Raw genomic sequence first — 20657 nt, 5'->3', positions numbered from 1 at the left:
ACTTAAATTGTAAGAATGCTTCGAGATCAAGGGTGTGGAGTAACTTCGTTGGAATGTGTAAATGTGCCGCTACATTAAACTATATGGCCAGTCCAACGTATAACAGATATGGAGAGTTGCTCTCTGTCTTCAGTTTCGTCGTTTGGGCAAATCTTTAAAAGCACAGAAATCAACTGGAAAGGAAAAGATCGTCAATTTCACTGGTGAGCCAAGTGCATTGACTTTATTCTTTTGACAGTGTGGAATAGTATATCGTTTATGATATTTTCTTAGGCGATTGCCAAAAAATTCATTTTAAATGTTTTTTACTGAACACAACTGTTTTTAGTCGCAAAAACAGTGATGTACCTATGGAGTGTGGAAAATGTCATCACAGACTGACAAGAAACAAAGTTCAGGTGCAATTCTCCTATCTCAATTATTATATTTTTTTGAAACCTATATATGGTTCTTTTTGTAGAATTTGTTATCTTATGGTCAATATTCCTTGTTTAAAAGTTGGAGGGTTGCAGTTGAAGGCGATTTTATGCCCTTAAGTAAATTTGAAGGCACTAATGCTCAAAAGCTTGGAAGCAAAAGGTAACTAACAGGTACATTTCATTTCCTCTATACCATCCCTTTGAGAGCATTTTTCAGTGCATTTTTGCATTTTTTTTGATCAGGCAGAAGGTGTCAATTAAGGACATTCGCACTCTTGCCCTGACGAAAAACTGGTTGCTGATTTGCGAAATGAGTCGGCTTTATCGAGTTCGCAACGACGAAATTTTTCCGGTCGGCATTTGCTTGGAGCTTCGACGTTTGGTGCCGCTAAAGTTCATCAAGATTGACGTTTCAAATGCGACGCAATACGTTATAGGTAACTACGTGCATGTGAATTTTTTTATTTATTTAAATGAATTTTAGTTTATTTTTTTAGCTTAGTTTATTTAAATGAATGTGGTATAATTGGCGTATGCGCCAAATAATTTGTTTATCCCATCCGAAGGTAATAATAGCCAGGGTTTCCTAGCTGATTTGGCCACTTTATAAACTAGACCACAAGACCTTTTTGATTGGTAATGTACCATGACTCTTGACTCTTTTGACTAACAAAACAAAATATTGTAGCACTATCACCTGATATCGGTTTAAACAAAATGAATTTGATCGCTAGACAGATGGGCAGCGAAGGTATGTTGTTTACGGAAATATTGGGAAACCCTTCAGATAAAGCACCATGGACCTCCAGTTAAAAGCAGCTGCCATAGAAGCAGGGAATGGGTCTAATATTTTACTAACATTTTGTCTTAGTTAATTGTTGGATAATCTTTAAATGTGAACTGCTTTCAAAAGGACAGAAAACCAGAAAAATGACCGCATATTGCAGCTTGTCAAAATAAACAATTCAAATCGATCATTTGCAAGACTGTGGCCATCGAAACTAAATGTTCAGACTCTATTTACCAACGTTTCCAAACTGCATTTAAAACAACATGCCTAGTGGCTCCATGATATTAGAGGGCATTTGTTACGCTGAGAACTCGTGGTTTCCGTAGTGTAGTGGTTATCACGTTCGCCTAACACGCGAAAGGTCCCCGGTTCGAGCCCGGGCGGAAACATCTCTTTTATCAAACATTGGTCGTATTTTTCGTTTGTACCAATTTGTACTCTTTCTATCTTACTTTTTTTTGCAGAATTCAAAATAATTTACAGTTTTATGAAGCATGTTTTTCAGCGACGCAATTTAACACAAAGTATCCTTGCCATGCTATCTGTAACACCAGCGTGCCATTAACAAACACTTTTGTTCCGAATTTCAAAAATCTTTTCTTTTAAACTGTTGAAGATTTCCAAGGTCTTTAGCAACATGTGTTTTCCTCCATTCCTCACATATGCTTGGTTATGTCATTAAGCTTACGTCAAGGAAAATTCACGCTTACATTTCGTTTCGCAGCAATTCGAAATCAAAACGGTGACGTCAAGGAATACCAATTCATGGAGAGAATGGCGAACGAACAAGCCGTGCACCCGTTTGTGACGTGGCAGAAGGCCATTGGGTCGATAAGTCCGAGTCATGACGAAAACACGCTGTATCTGACCCTGCAAATGTTTGACACTTGGACAAAGAAGCATTCATGCAAGTGAGACATGATTTATGACCATAGAAGTTAAACGGAGTTCGCATGCAAGCTTACATGCGATAACCAGGACTGGTGCGTCTATTAGGCAAACAAGGAAACGGCCTAGGGCGCATAGCCTTTAGGGGCGCAACACCTCGCAAAAATGAGCCCGACCCATATACCGAAAATTACAAATCGAGATAACCTTTCCAATTTCTGGGACTCGTTATCAAGTACACCAGTTTCGATAATGTTCGATTCTTTGTATGGGATTTCAGCCCTTGATTTACCTAAATTCCAATTCAGACACACACGTATGGCTCAGCAAAAAAAGGCAAACGAAACTGATTTGATTTCATATTAAGGCAAATTTATATTCCCTCTAAATATTACGAAAACGTTGATTGTGAAGAACGGTACAAAAAGCAACACAAACAAATAAAAAGTTGTTTATGGATTGCTGTCAACCTTACGGCACAACTGCCCTCCTAGCGTGCACAAACAAATGGTGAATTGTCAATCTCGTGGTCGTCTTTGATCGCAGAACCGTTGCCCGGTTGGGAGACAACGGCAAACAACGTCCCTTGTTTGGAAACAGCATCTGTCCTATATACGCTATACAGTAGCCTGCCTTATTTATATTTCCTGAACGGAAAACAGTTACGAACCGGCAATCGTTCGACTGTGAACGCTTCAGTCGCCAAATTTCGAATTTATTGTGAATATGTAGTTATTTGAGGTCAAAAGAGAGCAGTTAAACTGCAAAAGCCCTGTGCTGAAAGCGCATTGTGCGTTTAGAGCGCTGCAGAAGATGATTGATGGCTAGATCACAGAGCTGGTATTTTGGTTTGGGGCAAGCGATCAGGTATTGAGGGTTATTTCAAGCACAAACGGTAATTTGCACTGCGCGCTTCGGACGAAGGTACTACGAGTCGAGACCTCGGCCTTGCTGTCGTTTGCATAATTGGTGAAATTATCTAAATAGCAATGACAGGGTATAGTTTAAACAATCTTGGCGTATAGGTATATATAAACGAAAAATGTCACTCATACTACAGGATTCAGCCTGTTTACTAGTTGGTGCTGACGGATCTGCCCTGTCTTGTTAAGTATAAAAAATAACTCAATGAGTGATGGACGATTAACGTTGGTGCGATCTTTTATATAAAATTAATATATATATTGTGTCATGTAGCCATTCAGCTCAGATGTGCGGGCCAGGCAGACTGACGCACAACTTGCAGATATTCTGTCATACGTGAAAGACTAGTGCGCAGGTAGTCGCCATGGCGACCATGACTCAGAGGCAGTCATTACCTAAAGTATAAATTTATCATGCTTCGTCGTGTTGAAGTCTTTCGCGGCGTTTTGGCAGGTGAGTTGTGGACGGCGAATGTGCCATGCATCAAGTAGTCTTTCGTGCGCGCGCGTCTTCCTCTTAAACGCCACGCTATTTGCCGGACGCTCGCGCAGGCCTCTATTCAAAGTTCATCTCCACATCCGCTAGGTATATAGAGTCGCTGTTACGTGCGCGCGCGTGTTTGTTTTGTTTTGTCGTTGGACGACAGGTAGTGCTTCCGTGAGTGGGTAGCAAGGGTTGTAAACAAGCAATCAAGCGCGGGTGACAAAAGTTTGATGTGAACGCTCGTCGCTTCAGCATGTAAGTGATCAAAAAAATATTATTTTTGTGGGACTGGAAGCTATTTCTGCAAGGTAGATATAATTCACATCAAACACTACAGTCTTGTTGTATTTTGCACACAACAAAAGATCAGACTTCAATAATATACAGCGGGCTTTTCGGTGAAAACACGATTTTTCGAGTCTCAACCATCTGAAACCTTTTAGGCTGCGAACACTTTGTTTGTAAGGCTGTTTGTAAATCCTGCCTATATAAATAGCGCTGCTGGTCGAACATAGGATGTCTTGCAATGACATGCAGTTTGATGTGCGTTCGTGCGTTGGCACCGAACCGATTAAAGCCCACTTTCCATCTGAAGACCTGGCACTCTTCCACCGAGCAATGAGTAGGCGCAAATCCCTTGCTGACGATGAAGAGGAAGTAGAACCCAAGGTCACGAAGGACGACGATATTCTTAAAAACAACAACAACTTGGCGCCAAAACTTTCGCGCCAACAGACCGACACTAGTGGGGGCTACATCACGCGTGTGACGTCAGCAAGGCGCCTTTCGTCGCGTTTGCGTCGAATTCGATCCGAGGAAAAAGCGATGGAACGGAAGAGTTTCTCGGAAACGGCGATTTTGGAGACGCACAACGAGGAAGAAAACGACGACACGGTTGAGTGCGTCGTGTCCATCAACCAACACGGAATAAGCAGGCCACAGTATCGGGTTGGTTCGCCATCGGCAAGTGAGTGGGCCGACAACGTGTTTGACGAGGAGCAGCGACACGACGGCAGGTTTGATTTGAAAAAAAAACTTTGCCACAGTTTCACGTCACGAAAGATGGTATTTTTTTGTTAAACCTCTAAGCGGTTGTTTCGTCGATCTGTCATGGTGATATTTAATTAAGCGCCTTGCAATATCACGCCTCCAAGAACCAACAGAATGCTGCTTGCAAGTGCTCGTTTTTGAATACTGGGTTTTCAAAGGCGATGTTTCAACGCTGCAAAGAAAAAAAAGGAATCAAGTTGTTATTAAACTTCACAACGCCCTTTTATACTTGAAATTCACATTACTAGTCATCCACTCTTGCTCTATCGTAAACGTTGATGCAAATTTGCACATAAACATCATAGAACGTATAACATGGGTGACTTATAGCACGCTACACACTAGCGGTTTTATATAATTACATTCAAGAAATGCAAAGGTCGATAAGTGCAATATAAGTGACCTACTTTTCGATGCTCATAACCGGTCGATCAAATCGCTGCCGAGTTCGTAATAGCTGTTCCTACGTCTGAGAGTTTCAATTTAATTCTCCATAGAATTTGCAATCAATCGCTATTAATGGGTCCACCGTTATATGAGAACTACGCGGCAGCGGTTCGGTATCAAAACTTGGTTTGCTACTGCTTGCAAAATACCAATTAACCTATTGGAACACATCTATGACAACACACTAAAAGGTGTTTTCGCTTGTCATGAAAAAAAATGGCCTGAAATACAACGCAGAAGTAATGCCATGCTTACGCATAGCAAGGCGGGATCGCCCTACTGCGCAGGCCCTTTATATTTGGCGAATACAATTTATTTGATTACAATTTTGATTTTTCTTGTGTCGTTAAAAATTATTACATTAGTTTATGAGTGTGAAAATTTTTCAAAATGTGCGATTTGTGCTTTGGTGAAAGATGATCTAGGTTAAAACTTACACCTGTAGGCCAGAAATTTCATAACGACCAATTAACTTGATCTGTAGCAACATTTACCGACCAGCAGTCACGACCACAGGACCCTCGTGGTAGATAAATTCAAAACAAAGTGACTAAACCTTGTCGCAATCACAAGGTATTATTATAATCCACCATGCACGGGCAGTGGAAAATTTTGGCCGAACTTATTACTTGGCCGACGCGATGGCAATCACATAAAATCCTCTGTAATCACATATTATATAAAAAACACATTGCCACAAAACCGAGGTTTCAAAACGTATTAGCGCCGGACAAAGAACATTTTTGGGTCACCGTTGATTGAGGCGACGGCGTGAACGGTTCAGCATATAGCTATATTCTTCTCAGATCAATATCGCACCCACTGATCGATAACGACTCTTCCAAATCAACAAGACGGACTCAACGCTCTAACGCAAAGATAAAGGCATCGATTCTTCAAACCCGCCATATTTAATGAATTTTTAGCCGCTAATAACATATTGTCCTGGCCACACGGAAGGGGGCACGTCAGTGTCGCAACCCCAAAACGTAATTTACTTGGTTAGTTTTGAGAAAACAACACCCCTTCCTTTTTTAATGCCTTTTTGTTGTAATTTGCAGGATAACTCTTGATCCCGTCGACGAGTCTCGAATCGGCCCAAGGTAAGTCTACTTTATTGTCCTATTGATTCTAGCGCTACTGTGTAATCGTCAGTTAGTTTCATATTTTTGTGTGTTCTGATTCATGTATAGGACTGCCATGGATATTGAACTTTGATCTTTATAAGTGAGAACGATTGAACAAAAACATGTGTTTTCCATAATGCTTGTGTTTTTTATGCTGCAGTGAACGAAGTTTGATAATTATTTATTTCGATATGGGCAATCCTTTTAAGGAGTGACTTACGAAACACGAATGTCACAAAAGTTAGAACGTTTGTTAGCAATAACCCAGCATTTAAGATAATAAGAGCTAAGGCAGCAAATAAACAAGGACATTTCTGAGAAGTAAGGATGCTCTTCATTACGCCGAAACCGCTGGCGTTGGAACAGAAGCCTCAGTTTTTGCAGCAGTAAATCATTGCCGCATCAAAACTGCTGCAACCAAATATGGTTTGCAACCAAATGTGGAACCCACCAGGTTCTGCAATCGTCTGTTATTTTTGGTTAAACGTAATTTTCGTCATTACAGCTAAGGTCTTGTGGCCTGCAGGTCAGAGGGCGGTCCCTACAAAAAACGCCGCACTGTTAATTTAATAAAATGCAACGCCCCACAGTAAGGGAATGAACGTTAGAATAAACGGGCACGTAATGTTTATTGTTTATGCGCTAGCAGTGCAGGACAGGCGTAAAGGGGCCTGTCGCCCCGCCAAATTCGATTCAACACAATGGGAAAAAGGCCGCTGGTGCACTGCGGCCAAGCACATCACTAAAGTCGATTTCGTTTCCCTCGCCAATGTGTTATATAGAGGGCAAGGTGCTGCGCCGCCGAGCTTGTGGTTTCTCTGTTCGCTGCGCTCATTGGTGTGCAGAGCGCCTCTTGGTCTATAGTACCCTGCGCTTAGACAAACACAGTCCAAAATAATTTATGCGGTTTTGTCAGCAACATCTGCCGCTCTTATTGCCTAGATAGAAGAACGTTATCCATTTATCTGCGTGGTTTATAAAGGTCTCAATGCTGTTTTAGTATGGCTAAAAACGCAAGAAAGCGACTGGTCGATGTCGTTTTGAGGTTTGTGATCTACGACTGATCTAAATATGGCTCATAATTGCTGTATTGGGCTTATTCGTTTCAAAAGAACAATTCTGCAGATAAAGCGCAGTTAAATGATTTGTACAGTAGTATTTACAACATTGTACAACAGTATATTACAACATAGCAGTTGGTAGACCACCCAACGTGTCTTTGTCTTTAGTCGTTTGACAGCAAAATTAATTACCTTTCGTCAACATGTCCAACTGTAACCTGTGATATAGAATGTGTTGCGCGGAAAGGCTTTTAGAGGAAAACATTTTTTCTTCCTGTTGACGTGGACTGCTGAAGAATGATGTTTGACGTTTTGGGTGCCACGAGCGCATTAAACTTTTATGGGACGACTTTCTTGCTTGTCATTTTCCAAAAATAGATGGAGGAGTCTATTGTTGTGGCACATCGGAAAAGGATGAAAATGGTCTAATACTGAACTGCCAGTTTGTAATCGTACATGTTGTTTAATAGTTTGTGCATTTGGTTCTTGGGAAAAAAGCAGTATTGGTATTGGTGGTGTAGAATGAAAAACTATTCCATTACGTTATTTTGAAAACATTTGTATTTTGTGCCATAAAAGGAAAAAAATGAAAGGTTGATGAATACAAGAAAAAAATTTGCCCGTTATGTTTACGTACGAAAGTTTGCTGACTTGTCAACTTGATAAACGCCTGTGTGACATCACAACAGTTAGCTTGCGCAACAACAGTAAGGATTGCGCAATTTTAGGTACAATGCAAATCTGAAAGTCAAGTGCATTTGTTTCAGTTTTTTTACTTTTATCGCTCTTATAAAGCATAGCATTTGTTTGGTAACAATAAGCATTGTGTGACAGCAAGGCGAATTATGACTATCGAAACGTTTAGATTGTTTTTCGATGGTCTTGTGCACAGATGGTAGCGTTTCCAATTTACCTCAATGGCATCAGTAGTATTTTAGCTTACTTTGCACGTTCGATTACATGTTAAGCCGTTGGCGTTCATCGATTGATGCCTAACAGACGCGAGACTATGCTTTCATCCTATATTTACATTTGGAATCTGGGCTGCACTGCGAGGCAATGTGTCGTACAGCAATCCGCCTTTAAGAGCCGGTGTATGTGATTTTAGGTTATTGTACACGGCCTATTGTGTGTCGATTAACGTAGAGGACGGCATTGATATAGAGAATCCTGTTTTGACTGTTTTATGCTAGGCAGAAGCCAGCCAAAAAAGAGAGCATCGTTGAAGAAGAAGTGATTGTACCATTGACCAAGAAATCCTTCTCAATAGCAGGTAAAACGCCAAGTAATACTTAAATCACTTTTTCATGCGAGCCGACTGACAAACAGTACAAGGTTATATCCGACTACTGAATAGCAAAGTTTGGAAACGTAAAAATTTTAACTAAAAAATGAGTTACCCTGCCTAAAAAATGTGCCTGCATATATAAGTGAATTTATTCTGCAGAAAGTGATTTCGACAATTACGTTCCTCTTCGACAAGCAAGCTTTGGTTCCAGCAGCCCAATGACACTGTCTCATAAATCAGGTACTTGCTCATTTGTCATTCATTACCTATTTAAATTAAACGTGTCATTTCACATTGAGCTATTAATGTTGTTCAGTGGCACCAGTTGGGTATTAATTTAATAACAACGGACTTGAATTGTATTCTTTTATTTCTGTTTCAGGGCAATTTTGTTAGTCAAGAAATAATCGATTTAATCCTTTTTGTCTGAAAAAAAAAGGGTATTTGCTCTTCTTAAATAGCCCGTACAGTTAAGCCCCAGCAATTTTTAGTCGGCATTTTTTTCCAATCGGAAAGATTCTATCATAATTTCCTTTAATTAAACATAAGCCCGCCTTTGTTTGCAATCCTTCCGTTTATCCGTCTGTTCATTAGCTCAGATGCATCTTCTCCGTTTAAAGCGGATATTAAAAAACGGTTGTGGACATCTTGACCATCGATTGGTTTTTCGTGATTTTCAGAAAGCGTTGAGGGTATCGACGCCGCGTTCGGCCCAAGCCGGCCCATGTCCCTGGACGATGAACGTCAGGACCAACACCAGGCCTTTGACAGCGGCCCAGGCACCTCTCTGACATTTGGTAAACGTCCTTTACCGACAGCTTTTCGAATGACTACGCTCTGAAACTCATTATTTGCTGCTCGTCCCTGAAGACGTTATTAAGATTAAGTCGTCGTAGGCATGTATTGCTTGGTGGTTTGGCCAGCTCTTCGCAATATATGGGAAATAATGTGTCGATGCCGCACGGTTAAAATTAGGTCATTGAGGAACACTAGTAACGGATCTAAATGATAGTGCCAAAGCTATCATGCTTCCGAATTAGCGCTAAAGATGAACGCAGTTGTGTTAGAGGCGTCTGCTCAATGATAAGCATAAGACCTTGGCATTTGTAGTCACACTAATTAGCTCCACGTTTTTTCGTACCTAACTATTAACGGATCCACGCATAATTCTGAGAATAAAGAGACAACTGTCACATATGGTTGAAATCATATTGAGACGATTTTTTATAACTGATAATGGCATAAGTTCGTGCCGAAACGCTTTGAGTAAATAAAACGTGTCAATGTTTTTAACAGTATATGTAACAGCAGTCCCTATGCTCTCAGAAATGGGTTATTGAGTTGATATGTTTACTGTTTTTCTTGGGCGATGCTGTCGGGTTAATTTAATTGGCGTGTTTTTGAAACTGGCTTTACTGCAGAATAAGCTGTTGACAGTCTGCTCACTTTTTTAACAATGATTCCGTTACCACTGTGCAGTAATTTACACATCACAATCATACTATGACGTCACAATATAACGTAACTTGGCGTGTAACCACGTAATTTGTGACAAACCATGTTGATTTCATTAGGTTGTAAAGCCAAACTGAATATTCCCACATACATTTAACCACAAGGACCAGCTTACACATAATATACTGCTTAAATTATTCGCAGAAAAGGCCGTTGCTTAGCTGGTAGCGCAGGATGTTATTGCGCCCGCATTCAAAAATGAGTTGTAAACAACAATTCACAATATGCAGAAACATGGATATCATATTTGAATAAGACAGAAACTGAAGATGCCAATAGAAGAAGTTGATATTTCTGTTAAAAAATAGAGATCATACACTAGCGCTGACCTTTACTGCTTATGGAGTCTCAGGAACATAATATACCGAAGCATTCGCATGCAGAAAACTGCGTATCCGGTGTGCTGTAGAGCGTTTTCCCCGTAAGGTCTGTCAACCGCGGGAGCGCTGGAAGCGTCGCAACCGCACGTGTGTCACTCCGTACAAAAGAGCGCGGTTTCCAAGGCGAATCCACCGACCTAACGCACTGAAATCCTACGTTTCAGATGGCAAAAAGAGAAAAAGAAGTGTGCGGGAGGTTTTTCGCATGGGTTTGTTCGTTTCAAGACGCAACAAAAAGCGCGCGTCGGGCAATCCTGTTCCAACAAGTGGAGGAGCTCCTCCCACCACCCCTACTGATGCAGGTATTTGCTATGAAGCTGAACCGCGCGCTCCGTTCTTCATATCATTCCGACCGCCGCCGCCATGCTTATAATGGTGTTTGCGAAATTGCGGTCGAGCGAGCGTTTGCTGTCATTTTGCTTTCAATTAACGCCCGAGAGTCGGTTTCAAAATTGAAAAGGCTGTAACCGCGACTGTATGGTGTCTGCTGGATTCTAAAGCCACAAGCATAATCGAAACGTGAAGCCCGTATTTGCCAAGGAAACTGACATAAAACACAATGTTTTCACGAAAGTTCATGGAGATCATATTGCTTGTTCACAGACCCCCCCAAGCCACGTTTAGTACAAAGGCGCGTTTCACGTCTTGAAATGAACGAGCCCATCGAGGATATCTTCAACGAAGTCGTTTTCGAAACGATGGATAAGAGCCTCAACCCTTCGGTGGCCTCTTGCGATGACAATGACGTCATAGAAGATCCTGACGTCGTCGTGATGACGTCAATGCTACAGAAAGAATTCAGCGTAGACGACGACACCAACGAGGTGGAAAGCAAAAGGGACGCTGATTTTTTGGCCTTCCACGGGGCCACACCGCCCCCCGCAGAAAACGGTGACGTGGGCGATGACGTCAATGACCTTACGTAACGCACGTGCGCGTATGTTGTAACACTGGCAAGTCGTTCACCCAAATAGACGCTTTCAAGTTTTTGACAGCTTGAAACATACACGGACCCGGCTTCACAATTGTTAATTATTTTTCTATTCCGTTACAAGCTTACATGGCTCGTTTCTTAACCCTAGTTACATCAATGCAACTGATAGGATGTTTTGCAACGCGACTAACTCTCAAATACCGTATTTATTGAGCTGTTGCCCCAATGCCACCCTCGTTTTTGTGCAGTATATACAGGTTTCTGTATTGTAAAAAATATGCTCAAAAATAGCGCTACATAAGCTACTTAATACAATACAGGAAGCGATTTGCAAAGCACTGTAACATAAACTGTTGTTGTATTAAACGCTTATCCCTGTTGGTCCACTATCTTATCTGCCCCGCACGCCTGTTTCTCGTTACGAGGTTTAGAAAGTCCAACAGCAAGTCATCTCACACCTTGCATGCAAACCGCAGATAGCTCGCCACCTGTTCTTCGGCGACGTGACGCCCAATCTTCTGGGCCAATTGAACTGTTTTTTGACGTCGTTTGCGAACGTTTACTCGCACGTTTTGTAAATCACCATTAATTTTTGCGTGTATTCTGCGATATATGTGTTTGTTGGGCAATACAATCTGTTTGTTATCTTCTAAGCCGAGCTTGTTGCTGCTCATGACTGTCTGGTCTGTGATGCGGTTCATATTTGAATTCCTACAAGCTGATTGCCAAACCATGCTTGTTTCTAAGATCTGTGCATATTTTTCGGTCCTTTTCAATGGGAATCCTGTGTATAGACCTAACACATAAAAATGGCAATATGGTATTCTATACTGTTACGCTCCGAACAACAGATATTCACTTCGTCAATCTTATCAAAACCCCATGTTGGTTTATTGCACTTTCATTGATAACACCAGCCCTGTAGATTTTCCAATCGGACCAAGTTGCAACCCAAACCGGACGCTACCCGCACATCAAGGCACGTGACCGTGACGTCACGATAAGCACCTGCTGGCTCGCGATCAGTGCGAGCGTCGCTATCTACGTAAAGTTGCCGGTGCTGTGTTCTTATCGTAGGACCCCAGTATAAAACCACACACTCGGGCAAGTTACTTTATTATTGTGTGCTCTGCTCTACTGATCGCGTTGCACTACCAGAAGCGCACTGAAAAGTATAAAGTTGAGTTAAGTTGGACAATTATTACTTTTGCTTTTTATAAGCCCGACTGTTATGGCTTATTCCGAAGTGCAATACCCTGCGCAGCATTGTGCTGTGCGACCGCAGCAGTATCAGTCCGAAATGCAATTCTACCAGGGAGTGCCGAACGTTTACAATGGCACGAATCAGGAGAAAACCGGCTGGTACGGAAGTGAAGACCACAACGCTAACAGCAATTACAGACATGAGAGCAATTATCAACGGCCTTCCCCTCAAGGCCAAACCGCCGCGGCTCCTGTTTGGAGCCAAATGAGCCAGCAGCAATTTTGTAATGCGAACATGTTTAACGGGAAAGGAATTGGACCCGTTGTTAACAGCAACGGATATGGAATGGGCGGTACTTACAGACAGCGGATCAATAGCGCCGCAAGTGACGGTTATGGTGCACCACCCACCAACCAGTGGATGACAGCACCGAGCCCAACCCTGTATTCGCCGACGAATCAGTTCACATTCCCCCGATCTCGCCAAGGAAGGTAAATAACAATTAGGTCTATATTTCAAAGAGCATGTTATAATTTATATTTAGTTTTTCCGTGAAATTCCTGCAAGTAATCGTAAGTCGTTGGGTTGAAACGAACAAACTCCACAAACGACTTAGATTTCTTGCAGCAATTGTCATGAAATCTGTTGCTGAGTCTTTGTTGGCCATAAAGTAAACAGGGAATTCAAAGCATACAAACCTTCATTAGTTTTTACCGTGTGTTTAGTTTTTGTGTCATTCTAGTCAATATTATACTATGTGGTAACAACCCCTGTTTATCTCCTATTTATGTGGTAACAACCCCTTTATCTCCTATTTATGTGGTAACAACCCCTGTTTATCTCCTATTCAGCATTACTGATCAAGGCCAACTCACGCCCGACAACTACTATCACACGCAGCAAAATTACAGCAACCAATGCATGCCAACCTACCCGCAATTTAGAACCACTTCAACCCCTGGAAGTTGTGGTACGAATTCCCCGACAAGCTTGGTGCCCATGCCACAACCACAGTTGAACGCACCAGTACCACAAACACAACAGGTAAGTTTTTTCAAAAAACTTTTTTTTTAATTTCTTCAAAAATCGTCGATGTTAATATGAGAAATGCCTTTTGAAGCAATAAACCCTTTATGTCTGCGGATGTATTTACAAATTTCGCTTCTGTTTAGATTAAGAAAAGATTATCAGTTTCTTATTTAAATACGATATACATGAGAAATTGTCAATATGATTTTTATGTTGGGAAGGTACCACCAGGGGAAGTTCCCATTCCGGGAAAAGGTGCAAGTGATTGGGAGTTGGAGTGCATGGGAGTGGGAATGAAGCTGGCTAATTCAAGTGTGTGGAAGAACTTCGAAAACGTCGTCACCGAAATGGTTATCAGCAAACACGGAAGGTTGTAAACATGGAAAAATACCGATATCCAACCATGAATTACAAATAAGACTGAAGGCAATATATATTCTAAGAATAAAGAGAATGATGGCCAATACTGTTAAAAATATTGAAATGCATTTTTCAACAGTATAGGTCAGTCTCTTAATTCTCATAATTATAAGTAAATTTGTTAATACTATTATATGCGTTATTATAGTTTAAATGAACGTTTGTGTTTATATGCTACCACAGGCGAATGTTTCCAGTATTGGAATACGAACTGAACGGACTGAATCCAAACAAGCTCTACAACGTCTTTCTGGACTTCGTTCTTGCCAACTGCTACGTTTGGAAATATGTGTAAGTGTTAATCTTTGTCTATTTTACAAGCCATTAAACTTTCTCTGCCAATTGGGTGCATTTTAATGGTTGAAACAAATAGACGAGGGATTTAAGTTTCTTAAAAAAGTTCCCGAAATAAACGAAATATTTCTTACAGTGACCAAGGCTGGCATCCGAACGGTTTGGCCTCAAACGAGGAACCTGATTTCCAGCCAGGTCAGAAAGTCTACCTTCACCCTGATTCTCCGGCTCCAGGAGATGTTTGGAACAAGAAAGGCGCCAGCTTCAACAAGATGAAACTAAGCAACCATTACCACGAAAAAGAAAAGGTTAGCGCATTGCTAAGTAAACTGGAACGGACCGAAAACTGATTTAGCAAATTTTTTCACTTATGTAAGAAATATCACTTAGTATAGAAAGCACAATAGGTATTTTATTCTGGTAAATTTTTTCAGGTAAGATTTTTTTTCACTTTCAATTCGATAAGAGCTAACAACGACGATGATACTTACAAAAAACTGTTCACTAGCAACAACTGCTACAATCACACACGTTGTCGTTTTAAAGCAAATCTGTAAATCAATATTCCCGTTTTGTTTCAGATTATCACTTTGCGAACCCTCCACAAATACCAACCCCGCCTACATATTGTCGAAGTCGACCACATGAACCCCAACGTGCAGAGTAACCTGCGGACATTCGTTCTTCCTAAAACTACCTTCATGACTGTTACGCTATACCACGATACAGACGTAAGTAGACTTCTATTTCTCCATATTATATAACTCACTACCTACACACTATTTGCATATACTCTGAAAACTTCATGTGTTTTATGTAACAAATGCCATTTTAAATACATTTCCTCAAACCGGTATCATAGTTTACAAAACCTATTTGTGTTTACATACAGTTTACAAAACCTGTTTGTATGCGTATTGCTTACGCCATCTGTGTTTTTTCTGCAGGTTGCTCAACTCAAAATCAACCTAAATCCGTTTGCCAGATCGTTCAGAGACAAATCCCTAACGTAAGGCTTAATAACATTTTGTTTCCCAAATAACTGCTCTGAAATTCATCAAGCAAATGTTTCGATTGTATTGTGCATTGATAATGATTGCGGATGCACTCGTTTGCTTATGAATTTGAGCAGTTATGTGGGCTATATTCAGTGGTGGGATTCAGCCGGTTCGCACCGGTTATGGCGAACCGGTTATCATTACTGGTAACTGTCAATGGATTATACGATTTTTTGCAACAAAACCGGCTGAAAAATATGACTTTTGTGATAGAACTTGACAAATTATTTGAATCTCGCCCCTGGCTATATTGTTTATCTTGAAGATTTATAAAGCCGGAAGTTATGTTCCTATTCAATAATTGAATTTCTCAGCAAGTCGGCTGGTTTTATTATAAACATTAAAAAATCGATTTTCGCACGGGTATCCCCAGTTTCTTATTCAAATAGCTATTTGATAGTAAGAACTATGCTCAGTAGAGGGATTGATGCTGGCAAAATAAGGGAACCAGTTTCTATTTTTATTTCGTTTTTCTAAGAATTGTTCTTGTAATATGGCCCTTTTCTAATACGTTTAATTTCATAACGACAACATTTCGTCTGCAGCAAAAAGCCTTGTGACGAGTCAAGCTCGTCAAATTCATCGGGGATGTCCCAGTCCCTTTCGCCAGTGACGTCACCAGAAAATGTGGAAACCACCGGACGTGACGTAACGGAGGAGGAGTTTGAAGCGGCCGATATCGTAAAGATAGAGAACCCGGTAAACCCTACGGACTTGGAGAAGGCAAAGCAGTTTCTGCATAAACAGCTCAATGTGATGTCACAGCTCGTTAGAACGAGCGAAGAGCTGGAAAGGAATTCAGGGATTATGAATGGTGAGTGTTTTAAGAGCATGGCTGTGTGGAGACTACCTAATATGACGTCTTATTTTGGACACTTTTTGATTTTTATGCGCGCCAAGATCGATGGTTTTTACTTTCCGGGAACTCCAAAAGTAGTAAAAGACTATATAATCGTATCATTCTAGTCAATATATAATAAGTATATAATATATACCCAGTATATAATATATATTGATTCGCAAAGACAGATCCGCGGGTCACCGACTTCCACAGGATGATTCCTGTAGTTATTTTTGACATTTTCTTTATTGGTTTTTGCTTTTACTCGATTTGAACGAAACTTTGATTCTTTTAGGTGGAGTCAAGCCAATAAAATCAAGGCAGCCGCCTCAAAACGCCGGGGAAACTTTGGAAGAGCTACTGAAGCCTCAAACGGTCCACCATTTCGCCCCAGCTACATCAGAACCACCCATTATAAAACAAGAAAAAAGCCAGTCAGATGGCACAGCGACTTTGGTAAGCCGAAAACCCTTGCAATTTGCCTAAAACTGTTGGTGATCAAAATTAAATCAAACCAGGACTTGCTTAATAGATGTGGAGGGATCTAGCCCTCGGTTAGGCATTGTTTATTTGTCTGCGACAGCAAATTACTTTAGTTGGTGTATATAATGAAGCAACAAACCTCTGATTTACGTCAGCAGATTTTATTTTTGAAAAATCGATTATCGCTTATGTAGGTTGCCATAACCATCGTCAGTTTCTTATTCAAAATCAAATCAAACCATGTTTATTTTGCGCAAAAAAAACGCGTAAAAACAATAAAACAAAGAAATAAAATGGCATGGGCACTGATAAGACCGTTTACGATTACCAAGTCAGGCGCTCATGTAAGGGTGGCTGCAACAGATCAACTGAAACTGATATTTGCTTCCAGGCAAACTACCAGCTGTTGAACATTGACCGCTGTTTTCCACCAAATGCTGTTGCAGCCTGCAGGGAAAAACTGCCTTTCGACCCAAGTCAACTCAAAACCGAAAACGGTAAGTTAAACTTTCGTGGCAAAATGCTATGTATTACCGCTTATCAATAAATGTGTTGCTTTTATCAGAATCGAAATCAACGTTGCCCGCTTTCTACGGGTGCAGCCTTTACAGGGAGCAGGCTGCGGCCGCCGCTGCTGCCATCAACGCTAACACAGTCCATAGCGAAAAAGGTAAACCCAACCCGACAAAATTTTGTACCACATTTTTGAAGTAAGATGTTTCGGATTGGAATCCCTAGAAAAATCGCAGACCAGAGGAAAATCGATTTCGCCTTCACATGTATCGGTTTCTGCAAAGAAAAAATACAGATATAATACATAATCACACAAAGCTACATTTTGTATTCATAAAAATAAGCAAATAAATAAATAAAAGGTTTCAACAAAATTGAAATCACAATGTCCCATACTATCTTTTGCATTTCTGCATTGTTTTAATCACTTTTTTCTTCATAGAAAACAACCCGACATCATCCAACCTTCCAGTAGTGTACGTTCCAACCCCTTCCGTGCTCAACAACAACAACCGTAACCAATCCGTAACGTCACCCCAGCCGCCGTCGAATACCGGTTTTACGTCACCTCGTTGCGACCAGCAACCTTCCTTTGGAATGGTCCTGCCAACTTTGTCCCCCAATTGCCTGCGGGACATTTTGCAAGAAGATGGGAATGGATCATTCCCTGTATCCCAAAAGCGCAAGCATTGCTTCGACGATGACATCATCGACGGTGACGTAGACGATGACGTATTCAGCGACTCGCCGCCGAATTTTGATTTCGTGCGCACCCAGGCGAAACGCAGCTGCTATGACGTCGTATAGTTGACCGAAACTTTCCAAAAGAGGATTTCCGCAGAAGTTCAAGGTTCTTTTACGTTTAAAATGACCGAGTAGTGTTTTTTTACGCCCTCGCAGCTTTGTTGTGTTGACCGGTTTTACGTGGCGTATATCTTTTTGTCGGCACGTGTCCTTTGTAATAAACTGCGCAGAATGACCCCGGCTTTGTTGTGATTTCGGAGCGCTCGTATTCGTGATGAAGCCACAGTCGACTTATCCACACCCACAGGAACGTTCGACCAATTGCTCGAACTATAATTGCGGTTTTGCGTCATCAATACTATGTTTCCATGTCGCGAGTTTTGCCCATGTATTTGGGCCATGTGACCAAATATGGAAGTGACGCAAATGACGCAGGCCGAGTACTTGGCCAAAACGGCTGAATTTTTGGGCCATCAAAATAGGTGGTCCTTAACTGACTTTGGCCAAGTAATTTTTCGGCCATGTAATGACTGCTGCAGGGTTTAGTAGCTTTTTGCGCAGTAAACAGCAGCTTTTTCGATTAATTTAACGCGCGTTTTGCACGGTGTTTAAATGAATGTCCTCAGTTACTTACAGCCTCCGTTAATCGCTTTTATTGTAAATATATTTCTTTTTTGATGGGTAGCAAGGGGCGTTTTATTACTTTGCAAGTGGATTATATGCCTTTCTCATCCTTTTATGCATGGATGTTATGTTGAACTGCAGTTTTAAATGTTAAATTTAACTTAGAAAGTGGACAAGAGTGCTGTGGATGCATTGATAACCATATGAAAGTTTTTGCATGTTCATGCATTATATGCTAGTACAAATTGGTGAACACAATAGCTTTTCCACATTCTAGATAACTGCACAGATTAGGTACTTAATAGCTTTGGAGATAAAACACATAGAATGATTTTTTTGTGTCATTTTCCCAGATCCACAGCTAGCACAATGACCAACTGTTGTTGAAATACATTTATTAATTAGTTATGCAAGAAAATGAACTAGAAAATAGTTCTGGAAGTCAAAGTTCATTTAAATTGTTGAACATGCTACATTTCCATTACCCTTGTGAAGATGCACAAACACTCTTAAAAAAGCACCAGGATTAGAAGTTGTGGCCTGACAAGCAAGGACTATGACAACATGTTCTGACCATTTTGTTTATTTTTTTTTTGCAATAAAGCTTTGCTCATTCAACAAATCAACAAGTAAAGGACAATGTAAAACATTCATAATTTTGTCCAGTTTTGCACTTGTATGGCAGTAATCATCTCTCTCCAGTGATTCTCAAATATCTGTAAGATTGACAGTGGTTTTTTTTTTATTATTAGTAATAAAAGTCAAGTTAAACATACCTCTTGTGTTGTTTGGAAGAACTTTGCCAATCTGTTTTCAAGGTTGAACCATGGTTATTGTACTATGCACACAATTGGAAAAAAACTAACTAAAAGTGCGGAAAGACACTAAAACAACTGCCACACAGTTCGAATCCAACTTTTTTGAGACACAAGCGTCCGATAGAGACGATTTGTCAGGTTTTCGCACTTTCAAAAACCCCGCGACACGATCAGTGAAGGGCGAAAAACTGTTACGCTTGAATGCGTATGCGACATGGAAACACGACCCGTTTTAGGACCAAAACGTAAAACATGGACCAAACATTTTGGGCTAAGCCAAATCGCGACATGGAAACATAGTACAAGTGAATCTCATCCGAATATCGGCCCCTGGGTGGGCAATTAAATCTCCCACCGTGACTAGAATTGTCGCGTGTCCTTTCAACGCGCGTGGCGATTGTGAATTGAATTCTGGGCGGGGAAGTTCTGATGTTTCTTCCACAAGTCGCGATCGAACGCTCGAGTTTGCTTTGAAAACATTTGCCGGCTTAAAGGGGATTTAAAGCGACAGAATTCATATCTCTAGTGTCGGCTGACAGAGGTCATTTGCCCTGTGTGTATACAAAATTAAGGAGCGTTTGGTTGAAAAAAGAGCTTGCGCTGCTTTGTGTGTGATGCTAACGCTATATAGGGATTATAGAGTGTCTAATTGATTTCAATATTTGCTTCAAACAGCCGAAAGTGACACAACTCTTCGTCAACGCATTTCAAGTTGAACTGTTGAAAGCGACTGCGAACTGACAGGTAAGCTTGATAAATTGATGCTGTAGCCTACATTGTGGTTTTTGTGTTGTGACAGCGCAAAACAGGCGTTTGTGTGACCACGATCAATGCCAATGTATGGGAAGAATAACAGTGCGCCCATTGACGGGCAAACGTGCGTTTGGACTTCTGTTATGCGCTGACATAAGAAGAGAACTTGTGCAAAAAATACGACATCGTAATTATTTTTCAGGAGTTATATTACTTTAAAAATATTAACTGGTTGGAAGCACTGAAAGTTTACAGTTACACGAATACATTCATTTGCGTGTTTCATTTCTATGCGTTAAATATGCATTTTTTATGATTTAAATTTACGCGGGACTTCTTAAAACTATTTGGTCTGACCATTCAACAGATTTCATATTGCATTTTCGTATCAGACAAAAATTGCAGAGAGGTAGCATTGCAATGCGTAGCGTACAGTTTTTGAATGGTTCTTGTCATGGTAAACTCTTTTTTACTCTTCTTACCGGCGTCGCGTATGGTTGTAGATAGTTTGCCGCATTGTGGGCGGTCCATTGTTGTCATACAATCATTAGCAGTGTTATCTCGCCAGCG

The 20657-nt window shown here is 40.8% G+C and overlaps 1 protein-coding gene and 1 non-coding gene across 2 annotated transcripts; both read left to right on the top strand.

Annotated features, from left to right (window-relative positions):
- The first annotated feature begins 1525 nt into the window (after positions 1-1525).
- Positions 1526-1598, top strand: Trnav-aac (transfer RNA valine (anticodon AAC)). Its single transcript has one exon. It is a non-coding gene; the product is annotated as a tRNA-Val (tRNA).
- Positions 1599-12537: 10939 nt separating this feature from the next.
- Positions 12538-18051, top strand: LOC145905559 (uncharacterized). Its single transcript, XM_082992795.1, has 12 exons — positions 12538-13001; positions 13362-13554; positions 13761-13909; positions 14143-14250; positions 14390-14561; positions 14835-14984; positions 15201-15262; positions 15857-16125; positions 16448-16608; positions 17027-17132; positions 17201-17305; positions 17591-18051. Exons 1-12 carry the CDS (start codon positions 12538-12540, stop codon positions 17953-17955), a joined length of 2304 nt encoding a protein of 767 aa, XP_082848921.1. The 3' UTR covers positions 17956-18051.
- The last annotated feature ends 2606 nt before the right edge of the window (positions 18052-20657 follow it).

This window comes from Ascidia mentula, chromosome 6, assembly GCF_947561715.1.
Source record: "Ascidia mentula chromosome 6, kaAscMent1.1, whole genome shotgun sequence".
NCBI lineage: Eukaryota > Metazoa > Chordata > Ascidiacea > Phlebobranchia > Ascidiidae > Ascidia > Ascidia mentula.
This window is presented reverse-complemented; position numbering and strand designations above follow the sequence as displayed.

Coding starts and splice junctions, on each gene's coding strand:
- LOC145905559 (XM_082992795.1), top strand. CDS start 12,538: ATGGCTTATTCCGAAGTGCAATACCCTGCGCAGCATTGTGCTGTGCGA. Junction 13,910..14,142: donor GTTATCAGCAAACACGGAAG/GTTGTAAACATG, acceptor ATGCTACCACAG/GCGAATGTTTCCAGTATTGG. Junction 14,985..15,200: donor CGCTATACCACGATACAGAC/GTAAGTAGACTT, acceptor TTTTTTCTGCAG/GTTGCTCAACTCAAAATCAA.